Source organism: Sapajus apella, unplaced genomic scaffold, assembly GCF_009761245.1.
Source record: "Sapajus apella isolate SASKATOON/1434 unplaced genomic scaffold, GSC_monkey_1.0 scaffold95, whole genome shotgun sequence".
NCBI classification, from domain to species: domain Eukaryota; kingdom Metazoa; phylum Chordata; class Mammalia; order Primates; family Cebidae; genus Sapajus; species Sapajus apella.
Window position 1 is genome coordinate 1327752 of NW_022437035.1, and position 12449 is coordinate 1340200.

Below are 12449 nucleotides of genomic sequence, written 5' to 3' on the forward strand. Positions count from 1 at the left end.
CTAACACACCAATCCTTCTCAAACTATTCTTTTTTTTTTTTGAGATGGAGTCTTGTTCTGTCACCCAGGCTGGAGTGCAGTGGCGTGATCTTGGTTCACTGCAACTTCTGCCTCCTAGGATCAAGCGATTCTCCTGCCTCAGCCTCCCAAGTAGCTGGGACTACAGGCACATGCCACCATGCCTGGCTAATATTTTGTATTTTTAGTAGAGATGGAGTTTCATCGTGTTAGCTAGGAAGGTCTCCATTTCCTGACTTTGTGATCTGCCCGCCTCAGCCTCCAAAAGTGCCGGGATTACAGGCATGAGCCACTGCGCCCAGCCTCAAACTATTCTTTAACTCACTGCCCTAATACTTAAGTCAAACAAAAAATACTGCAAGAAAGGAAACTAAAGACCAACACTCCTTATGAATGTTGATGCAAAAATCCTCAAAAAAATACTGGCAAACCGAATTAAGCAGCATATTCCATGGTATGGGATTCCATACTAGGACCAAATGTGATTTATTCCTGCAATGCAAGGTTCAATATACAAAAAGTGATAGTGTAATACACTACATTAACAGAATGAGGGACAAAAACCAGGATCAAAAATAAAATGATCATCTTAATTGATACATAAAAAATATTTTGACAGGCCAGGATTGTGCCACTGAGCAAGACTCTGTCTAGAAAAATAAAAGCATTTGACAAATTCATTACCTTTTTCACAACAAAAATACTCAACAAACTAAATAAATAAAAGCCAGAAATGGAAAACCCACAGTAACATCATACTTAGTGGCGAAAGGCTGAAATGAAAGCTTTTCCTCTAAGATAAGGAAATAGACAAGGGTGCCCTCTTACATATATTCAATATAGTATTGGATATTCTACCCAGTGCAATTAGACAAGAAAGAGAAATCAAAGGCATTTAAATAGGAAATAAAAAAGTAAAATTATCCCTAATCAGAGATGATATAAACTTATATGTAGAACCTCAAAGATTTAAAAAAAAAAAAAAAAACTACAAAAAAAAACCCCTCAGAACTAATAAACAAATTCAGAACAGTAGCAGGATACAAAATTAACACACAAAAATTAGTTGCATTTCTATATGCCAATAATGAACAATCTGGAAATTAACAAATAATCCGATTTAAAATAGCATCAAAAAGAATAAAACAGGCCAGGCACAGTGGCTCATGCCTGTAATCCCAGCACTCTGGGGGGCTGAGGCAGAAGGACTGCTTAAAGCCAGGAGAGTTTGATACCAGCCTGGGCAACAAAGTGAGATCTGTCTCTACAAAAAAAAAAAAAAAAAAAAAAAGGAATAAAATACATAAGAACTAAGGAGATATGATACTTGTACAACTATAAAACATTGCTGAAAGAAATAAAAGAAGGCATAAATAAGAGAAAACCCACGTTCATGGACTTGAAGACAATATTGTTAAGATACCAATACTAACCAAAGCAATCAACAGATACAACGCCAACACCTATCAAAATCTCAATAATGTATCTTGCATTATTTGCGAACACAAAAATCCATCCTCAAATTCATATGGAGTTTCTTTTTCTTTCTTTTTGTCTCACTCCATCATCCAGGCTGGAGTACAGTGGCAGGATCATTCACTGAAGCCTCCACCTCCTGGGCTCAAGTGATCTTCCTGCCTCAGCCTCCTGAGTAGCTATAAATGCAAGCACACGCCACCAGCTAATTTTTAAAATTTTTTGGTAGAGATGGGGGGGGGGGGTCTCACTATGATGCCCAGGCTGGTCTTGAACTCCTGGCCTCGGGTGATCCTCCTGCTTCAGCCTCCCAAAATGCTGAGATTTTAAGTGTGACACCATACCCAGTAGAATTTCAAGGAACCCCTAATAACCAAAGCAATCTTGGAATGTAGAAAAAAGTTGAGGCAGGGGAGTCTCACACTTTCTGATTTCAAAACTTACTACAAAGTTACAGTAATCAAAACAGTGTGGTGCTGGCATAAAGACAACATATAGACCAATGGAACAGAATACAGAGCCCAGGAATAAACCCTCGTACACATGAACAGATATTTCTCCAAAGAAGACAAGTGGCCAATACACACGAAAAGACATTCAATGTCACTAATGAATTAAGGAAATCCAAATCAAGATCACAATGAGATACTACTTTATACCCATTAGAATAACTATTATCCAAAAAACAGAAAATAACAAAAGTTGGCTGAGCATGGTGGCTCACATTTGTAATCCCCGGTTTAGGAAGCCAAGGTGGGTGGATCACTTGAGCTCAGGAGTTAGAGACCAGCCTGGCCAACATGGTGAGATCCTGTCTCTACCAAAAATACAAAAATTAGCCAGGTGTGGTGGCATGCACCTGTAGTTCCAGCTCCTACTCAAGAGGCTTAAGCAGGAGAATCACTTGAACCCAGGAGGTGGAGGTTGCAGCAAGCCAAGATCATACCACTGCACTCCAGCCTGGGTAACAGAGCGAGACTCTGTCTTAAAAAAAAAAAAAAAAGAAAGAAAACAAAACCAAACCAAGAAGTATCAGTGAGGATCAGGTGAAACTGGAATCTTGTGCTTTGCTGGTAGGAATATAAACGGGTACAGCCAATGAGAAAAGCAGTATAGTGGTTCCTCAAGAAACTAAACACAGAATTATCCTACGATCCAGGGATTCCATCTCTGAGTATACACCCAAAAGAAATGAAACCAGAAGCCAGGCGTGGGGGCCCATGCCTATAATCCCAGAACTTTGGAGGCCCAGGCGGGAGCATCATTTGAGTTTGGGAGGCCGAGGCAGAGTCTGAGACCAGCCTGGCCAACATAGTGAAGCACCATCTCTATTAAAAATCCCAAAAAATTAGCTGGGTGTGGTGGCGGGAAGCTGATGCAGGAGATCACTTGAACCTGGGAGACAAAGGTTGCAGTGAGCCTGGGCAACAGAGCGAGCCTCCATGTAAATGAATGAATGAATGAAAGCAGGGACGCCAATAGATACTTGCACACCCAAGTTCACAGCAGCATGGTTCACAATAGCCAAATGTGGAAGCAACACAAGTGTTTATCCTTTAGGGATGAATAAATAAAAATGTAATAGAGCCATACAATAGAATATTATTCAGCCTTCACAAGAAAGGAGGCTGGGCACAGTGGCTCACGCTTGTAATCCCAGCACTTTGGGAGGCTGAGGTGGGCAGACAGCTTGAGCCCAGGAGTTTGAGACAAGCCTAGGCAACATGGCAAAACCCCATCTCCACAAAAAACCACAAAGAATTAGTGGGGCATGGTGGAATGTGCCTCTAGTCCTAGCTTCCCAGCTACTCAGGAGGCTGAACTGGGAGGATTCCTTGAGCCCAGGAGGCAGAGGTTGCAATGAGCCGTAACTGTGACACTGTACTTCAGCCTGGGCAACAGAATAAGACTCTGTCTAAAAATACACACATTTTTAAAAGGGAAGGACATCCTGACATGGTACAACATAAATGCACCTTGAAGACACTCTGCTAAGTGAAATAAGCCAGTCACAAAAAGACAAATACTGCATGATTCCCTTAGGGACTGTATATGAGGCACCTCGAGTAGTCAAATTCATAGAGACAGCAGAATGGTGCTTGCCAGGGACTGGGGGAAGGGAAATGGGGAGTTGGTTTTACATGACAGAATTCTGGAGACGGATGGTGGTGATGACTACACAGCGACGGATGTGAATATACTGCCGCTGAATTTACGCTGAAGTGGTTAAAATGGTAAATTTCATGTTATCACAATTTTAAAATACTAATCAAGAAAACAAAGTATTTAGGCCAGGCACAGTGCCTCATGCCTGTAATCCCAGCACTTTGGGAGGCCGAGCTGGGTGGATCACCTGAGGTCAGGAGTTTGAGACCAGCCTGACCAATATGGTGAAACCCCCATCTCTACTAAAAATATAAAAATTAGCTGGGCATGGTGGCAGGCACCGTACTCCCAGCTACTTGGGAGGCTGAGACAGGAGGACTGCTTGAACCTGGAAGGGGGAGGCTGGAGTACGTCAAGATGGCACCACTGCACTCCAGCCTGGGCGACAGAGTGAGACTCTGTCTATAAACAAATAAGTAAATAAATAAAGATATGTAGTTGTTCTCTGCTTGGGGAAGTTGCTGGTGATTCCCCCACCTTACTTTCCAAAATCTTTGTAAAGTATCACAGAGAAACACAATGGGATGTAGCAGGCCCAGGCTCCATCTGGCGGACGGGGCAGAGGCATTCCTCCTCCCAAGGCTCTTCCACTCCAAAGACTATTTTCAGGAACCCTTTGTAACATGGCTTTTATTTTTATACATCAATGTTTTTCTAAAATTGAAACCAAAGGCACAGCATCAAATCAAACCAAACCACTGACCTTTTTAGGGTCATCACGTGTGCCAATCTCACCCACTTCTCATATCCTCCTGTTTTCAAGGCTCCCCTCACCCTCAAGACACAGTCCAGCAGTGGTGGCTCAGCACAGCAAGGATTATGCTGCAGGCTCTGCAGGAGGTAGGCCTGCGCCCAATTACCAGCCCTGCCACTTCTCAGCTGGTCACTCTGTGACTTCAGCAGGTGATCTCAGCTCTCCATGTGCCCACCGTTTCACCTGTAATATGGCCGCTAAGGCAGCATCTTATTGGGTTACTGGGCCACCCTGGAGCACTGAGCCTCGCCCAGCCAATCAGCTGCCTTCACCTCCTCTATACATCTGGGCTTTGCTCAGAGCCTGGCAGCGCCTCAGAGGCACCCCCTGAATGTGTCCAGAATATAGCACTTTACTATGAGAAGTCAGCCTATGCCCTTCCTGGGGTATTGCAGGGAGCAGAGCCAGGCGCTGTGACTTTCTAGAGGACACAGAACCCAAAGAGGGGCTTTTGCTGAGGCCTTGGTATACGCTCAGTGCCCCATAATAACACCCACCCCGAGGACCAGGAAGGCTCCAGTGCTGGGTAAGAAGTCACCCACCTTGATGATGACGCGCTGGTCTGACTGGTCCTCCAGAATGCTGTCCGTGGGGTAGGACTCGATCTGCTGTCTGATGGCGGAGGCGATGGCTGGCACAAACGTCAGCGGGTTCAAATCCAGATCATCACAGAGGATTTCTGAAAACATCTCAGGCGTCATCAACTTCTCTGAAATCAAGAGAGGGAAGGGATGCCAACAGATTGCACCATGCTTGGGCATGGACCAGCCTCCCCCACCCCTTCCTCTTCGAAGCCAAACATCTCCAGATGCAGGAGACACGAGCAGGGCACTGAGGGTGGCCTTCCTGGAAACTGGAAATGGGAGGAGGAAGCACATGGCTAGCAGGCCCCCAGCCCTCATTCTGCACATACCTCCTGATCCATGCCCTGGGGGTGGTCATGGCCATATACACTCCCCCCCATTCCGGGAGCTCCCTGTGGGTAGGCGCATAAGATTATCCTAACTAATGAGAAGCTCTGGGCGAGGCCAGCAAAGGCACGTGGAAGCTTGTGTGCCCATCTCTCTACTCCCCTCTATGCTGAACTGCTGGCAACATGATGGCGCAGAGGCTGGCCCAACACCAGGCCTCGGTGTAAGCAAAACACACTGTGCCAAGCCATGGCGACTTCCAGGTCTGCAACTGCAGTAGCAGCAGCAGGGCCTTAACAAGGTCACAAATGTGGAGGTCCCTACAGATCCCAAATCCTGGAAAAGTAGCTGCACCAGATGCGAGCTCACAAGGACCATCTGTGGCCAGCCAGGCCTCAGCAAGATCCTGCTCAGTTAACATTCTCTCCCTGCTTCGCCTAGATCTTACGGACAAGACGCCTTGCTGGGGTAAGCTGAAAAAGCCAAAAAAAAAAAAAAAAAAAAAAAAGAAAAGAAAAAAAATCCTTCAGAGCATTCAGCAGGATTCCAGGATTCCATCACCAAGAAGCACATCTGCCTAACAGACCACCGCCTCACTATTTCCTCCCTCCCCTAAAGACACACTGGAGACCAGCATCCTAACAGCCCGAGAGGCAGCAACAGCTCTTTCAGCAAGCGAATGTGCTTCTCTGTGGAGACTGCAGCAGGAACCTCCAGTGCACGGGGTAAACACCCTGTGAATACGCTGCCCAGAGCATTTTAAAATTAAGCTTTTTATTTTGAAGTAATTGTAGATTCATGTGCAGTTGCAAGAAACAACACAGAGAAATTCCATGCACATTGCACCCAGTTTCCTCCAATAAAGTCAAGATACAGGACATTTCCACCACCACCAGGGCCCCTCCATTGCCTTTTGATGGCCACAGACACTTCCCTCCCACTCCCAACACCCTCTCCAGCCCCTGGAAACCACTAACCATCTCCATTTCTGTAATTTTACCATTTGAAGAATGTTCTAGGCCAGGCACAGTGGCTCACACCTGTCATCCCAGCATATGAGAGGATCATTTGAGCCCAGGAGTTCGAGACCAGCCTGGGTAACATAGTAAGACCTCATCTTTACAAAAAATAATGGGCTCACGCCCGTAATCCCACCATTTTGGGAGGCCGAGGCTGGAGGATCATGAGGTTAAGAGATCGAGACCATCCTGGCCAACATGGTGAAACCCTGTCTCTACTAAAAACACAAAAATTAGCTAGGGTTCACTTTTGCAGCAAAATTATCCAGTGATTCATCCAGTTTGTCACTTATTTTTATTGCCAAGTGACATTCTGTGGTGCAAAGGGGCCACACTTTATTCACCCACTGAAGGCTATCATGTCATCTGCAAATGGAATTTTATTTCTTCCTTTCCAATCTACATTTTTTGTTTGTTTGTTTGTTTGTTTTGAGACAGTCTTGTTCTGTCGCCAGACATCAGGCTGGATGGCATGATCTCGGCTTACTGCAACCTCTGCCTCCCGGCTTCAAGCAATTCTCCTGCCTCAGCCTCCAGAGTAGCTAGGACTACAGGATCGCACCCATGCCAGCTAATTTTTATATTTTAGTAGAGACGGGGTTTCATATGTTAGCCAGGATGGTCTCGATCTCTTGACCTTGTGATCTGCCCACCTCGGCCTCCCAAAATGCTGGGGTTACAGGCATGAGCCACTGCACCTGGCTCTGCATGTCTTTTATTTCCTTTTCTCGTCTTATTGGATTAGCTAGAACTTCCGATATTACACTGAATAAGAATAGTGACAACAGACATATTTGGCTTGTTCCTGATCTCTGGCAGAAAGCATGTAACCTATCACTATTAAATGTTAGGGCCGGGCACGGTGGCTCACGCCTGTAATCCCAGCACTTTGGGAGGCCGAGGTGGGTGGATCACGTGGTCAAGAGATCGAGACCATCCTGGTCAACACGGTGAAACCCCGTCTCTACTAAAAATACAAAAAATTAGCTGGGCATGGTGGTGCGTGCCTGTAATCCCAGCTACTCAGGAGGCTGAGGCAGGAGAATTGCCTGAATCCAGGAGGCGGAGGTTGCGATGAGCCGAGATCGCGCCATTGCACTCCAGCCTGGGTAACAAGAGCGAAACTCCGTCTCAAAAAAAAAAAAAAAAGAAATAATTTTTTATATCTGAAAATTTAATTAGAGATGGGATCCTGCTATGTAGCCCAGGCTGTTCTTGAACTCCTGGCCTCAAGCAATTCTCCCACCTCAGCCTCCCAAAGACCTGGGATTACAGGTAAGTGCCACCATGCCTGGACACTTTTTAGGGTTTTTAAATTACAAATTCTATTCCCTTAATAGTTATAGGGAAACCCAAATTAGCTATTTGATATTGGATGAGTTGTAGTAATTTGTGTTTTGCAAGGAATTCATTTTGTGTAAGTTGTCAAACTTTTAAGTATAGAATTGTTTGCAGCATTCCTTTCGATATTTGTAGGGTCTGTGGTGACAACCCATTTCATTCCTGATATTGATAATTTATGTTCTTTTTATCAGCCTTGCTAGAGATTATCAGTTTTATTCATCTTTCAAAGAACCAGCTAGGTTTCATTAACTTTCTCTATTGTTTGATTTCTGTTTTCAGTGTCATTGATTTCTGCTCTTCAAATGTCCTTCCTTCTGCTTGCTTTGGCTTCATTTTTTCTTTCTCTTGGTTCTTGAGATAAGAGCTTAGATTATGGACTTGAGGAAAGCTTTTCCTGTTTTCTAACGTACGTACTACAGATAATCTGCATAGCACTATTTAGCTTTATCCCACAAATTCTGATATGCTGCATTTTCATTTTCATGTAGGTCTTTTTTTTTTTTTTTTTTTTTTTTGAGACGGAGTTTCACTCATGTTACCCAGGCTGGAGTGCAATGGCGCGATCTCGGCTCACCGCAACCTCCGCCTCCTGGGTTCAGGCAATTCTCCTGCCTCAGCCTCCTGAGTAGCTGGGATTACAGGCACGCGCCACCATGCCCAGCTAATTTTTTGTATTTTTAGTAGAGACGGGGTTTCACCATGTTGACCAGGATGGTCTCGATCTCTTGACCTCGTGATCCACCCGCCTCGGCCTCCCAAAGTGCTGGGATTACAGGCTTGAGCCACCGCGCCCGGCCCCAGGTCTGTGTATGTTTTTAAATTTCCCTATAGACTTCCTCTTTGAACCACAGAGAAGTCTGTTATTTGGCTTACAAGCATCTGAGTCAATTGCAGTTGGAGAACACACTCTGTATGGTTTCAATTCTTTTATTTGTTGAGGCTTGTTTTATGATCTACATATGGTTTATACAGTATATGTTCCACAGGCACTTGAAAAGAATGTGCATTCAGCTGTGCTGGAGTGTCCCATAAATGTGAATCGAATTCTGTTGGTTGATGGTGTTTTTGATCTTTCATCATTTTACCAATTTTCCGTCCAGTTCCATCAGTTTTTGACAGAGGAATGCCGAGGTCTCCAATATGATGGTGAATTTGTGTATTTCTCCTTTCGGTTCTATCTGTACTGTTTCACATATTTCCCAGCTCTGTTGTTTGCTACAAACATACTTAGGATTGCTCTGTCTTCTTGCTGGATTTATCTTTTTATCATTTATTTAATGTCCTTCTCTGTCTCTGGTCATTTTCTTTGAAGTCTGCCTTACTGATACTAACATTGCCACTCCTGCTTTCCTTTGATTAACGTTTCCTCTTTTTCCATCTTCTTACTTTCAACCTACTTTTTTCATTATACTTCAAATGACTTTCTTGCAGATTACTTCAAATGACTTTCTTGCAGATAACATATAGTTAGGCTTTTTTTTTTTTTTTTTTTTCTTTTGAGACAGAGTCTTGCTCTGTGGCCTAGGCTGGAGTGCAGTAGTGCAGTGCAGTGCCTCTATCTTGGCTCACTGCAACCTCAGCCACCCGGGTTCAAGCGATTCCTCTGCCTTCGCCTCCCAAGTAGCTGAGATTACAGGTGTGTGCCACCATGCCCTGCTAATTTTTTCTATTTTTAGTAGAGACAGGGTTTCACCATGATAGCCAGGATGGTCTCAATCTTTGACTTCGTGATCCGCCCGTCTCGGCCTCCCAAAGTGCTGGGATTATAGGAGTGAGCCACTGCACCCAGCCTAGTTAGGTCATTTTAAGAAAACTCCATTCCAAAAAGAAAAGAAAAAAAAAAAAAAAAAAAACTCCATTCTGCCAATCTCTCTTTTAACTGGTAGTTATTCGCATGTTAGAGCTTATGTCTGCCATTTTATTTTTGTTTTCTGGTTTGTTCTGTTTCCTTTTCCATTGTCTTTCTGTGGGTTACTTTAACATTTGCGAATTCCATTTTCGCTTATCTATGGTATTTTTGAGGGTAACTGTAGAGCATTTTTTAGTGGTTGTCTGAGTGTTACATTATATATGCGTAACTTACTAGTCTATTAGGCTTTTTTCTTTTACGAATTCAAGTGAAGATTAGAAACCCTACCAGAGTTTATATCCTTCACCCTTTCCCATTTAGAATATAATTGTCTTAAATCTTTCTATTTTTTAGATTTTATTTTTTTGAGACGGAGTTTCACTCTTGTTGCCCAGGCTTGAGTGCAGTGGTGCAATCTGAGCTCACTGCAACCTCCTCCTCCCAGGTTCAAGCAATTCTCCTGCCTCAGCCTCCCAACTAGCTGCAATTACAGGTATACGCCACTATGACCGGCTAATTTCTTGTATTTTTAGTAGAGGTGGGGTTTCACCATTTAACAAATGTTAGACAGGCCGGTCTCGAACTCCTGACCTCGTGATCAACCTGCTTTGGCCTCCCAAAGTTCTGGGATTACAGGCATGAGCCACCATGCCTGGCCTTAAATCTTTCTACATACATTTACAACCACAGCAGACACTGTTACAATTTTTGCTTCAACTGTCAAACACAATTTGTTAAACCCAAGAGGAGAGGAAAGTCTACTTTATTTGTCCACATTTTTTGCTTATGATGCTTTCCCTTCTTCCTTCCTGATGTCCCAAAGTTTCTTCTTTTATCATTTCCTTTCTTTTAGCCACTCTTTAGGGAAGCTCTGCAGGTGATAGTTTTCTTTCATCTAAGAATGTCTTAAGTCCCCTTCACTTCTGAACGCTATTTTCACTGGGTAGAGGATTCTAGATGAATAGTTCTTTTCTTTCAGTACTTAATAAATACCATGCCACGTCCTCTAGCCTCCAGTTTCTGATGAGAAATCTACCATCATTCTTACTGTTTCTTCCCTACAAGCAAGTTGTCCTTTTTCTCTGCTCTCAAGATTTTTTTCTTTGTGTTTAGTTTCCAGAAGTTTAATTATGATGTGTCTTTGCATGGATTGCTTTGGGTTAATCATGTTGGTTACTTGGCTTCTTGAATCTATCATTTGATTTTTTATTTTTAACTTAAAAAAATATTTTTTTTGAGACAGGGTCTCACTCTGTTGCCCAGGCGGGAGTGCAGTGGCTCAATCACAGCTCACTGCAGCTTCAATCTCTGGGACTCAAGCGACTCTCCCACCTCAGCCTCTCAAGTAGCTGGGACCACAGGCACACACCACCACATCCGGTGAATTTTTGTAGAAATGGGGTTTCACCGTGTCACCCAGGCTAATCTTTAACTCCTGGGCTACAGTGATCTGCCTGCCTTAGCTTCAGACGTGAGCAACTGTGCCCTGCCTCATTTAATTTTTTAGAGGCCAAAACAAGCATGTGGATATAAATCTCTTGCCTCCTATAGCCAAGTGTAGACACTCAGGGCCCTAATCACTCCTTTGCCTGTATGCCAAGGCAGATTCCAAACCTCTTCCTGAGGGGATTCCCTTGTTCCCCTTCTGGGCGCAGGTGGCATCTATGTCCACGTGTTCTGGTTAGGCAACTCATCTTTTGTGGAGGATTTTAATACTTCCCTCCCTTAATAGCAAGGCTGTTAAGGCAGGTGACACCATACTTCGCCGGTGATTCAGAGAAGCCCTACTTCAAGTCCTTTTCAGAGACGATAACCTCAAACTCCTCACAACACCTAGGAGAAGCCTGAAAAAAATCCTGATTCCTTTTTCTTTTTTTGAGCTGGAGTCTTGCTCTGTTGCCCAGGCTGGAGTATAACGGTGGGATCTCAGCTCACTGCAACCTCCGCCACCCAATTCAAGTGATTCTCCTGCCTCAGCCTCCTGAGTAGCTGGGATTACAGGCATGTGCCACCACACGTGGCTAATTTTGTATTTTTAGTAGAGATGGGGTTTCACCACGTTGGCCAAGGTGGTCTTGAACTCCTGACCTTGCGATCCACCCACCTCGGCCCCACAAAGTGCTGGGATTACAGGTGTGAGCCACCTGCCTGGCCTTTTTTTTTGGAGACAGTCCCACTCTGTCGCCCAGGCTGAAGTATAACGCTACCATCTCAGCTAATTGCAACCTCTGCCTCCTGGGTTCAAGCAATCCTTGTGCCTCAGGCTCCCAAGTTGCTGGGACTACAGGCATGCGCCACCACACCCAGCTAATTTTTATATTTTTAGTAGACATGGGGTTTCACCATGATGACCAGGCTGGTCTCAAACTCCTGGCCTCAAGCGATTCTCCCTCTTTAGCCTCCCAAAATGCTGGGATTACAATCCTGAGCTACTGTGCCTGACCAATGCTGATTCTGAAGGTGGCGTGAAGAACATACAGTTCATTCATGCTACTCAAGTAATGCTACTTCACATACATAATCCCTCTGTGATAGAGACTCTCAAGCCCACCTTTAAGATGATTTGAAATTTCAAAGCAAATCAATAGCAATTTTGGCATGGCCTTCTAATCACCAGTTAAGAATCACAGCTCTTACAAATGCCAAATACCACCCAGAGCTGAGGAAGAGTTCACAGAACAACACTATTTTGGTTCTCCACCTGTTAAGACTTTGTTCTAGCAGGGCGCAGTGGCTCACGCCTATAATCCCAGCACTGTACGAGGCCAAGACAGGCAGATCACGAGGTCAGGAGTTTCAGACCAGCCTGACCAGCATGGTAAAACTCTGTCTCTACTAAAAATACAAAAACTAGCCCGGCGTGGTGGTACGTGCCTATAATCCCAGCTACTCAGAAGACTCAGGTAGGAGAA

At 44.4% G+C, this 12449-nt stretch overlaps 1 protein-coding gene across 2 annotated transcripts in view; it reads right to left on the reverse strand.

Annotated features, from left to right (window-relative positions):
* Positions 1-12449, reverse strand: part of SMARCB1 (SWI/SNF related, matrix associated, actin dependent regulator of chromatin, subfamily b, member 1) — a 43545-nt gene that overhangs the window by 13345 nt on the left and 17751 nt on the right. For both annotated transcript variants that reach the window (XM_032256662.1, XM_032256661.1), the window contains exon 6: positions 4957-5123. In XM_032256662.1, coding sequence (XP_032112553.1) covers positions 4957-5123 — 167 coding nt within the window. The remainder of the gene's footprint in view (positions 1-4956; positions 5124-12449) is intronic.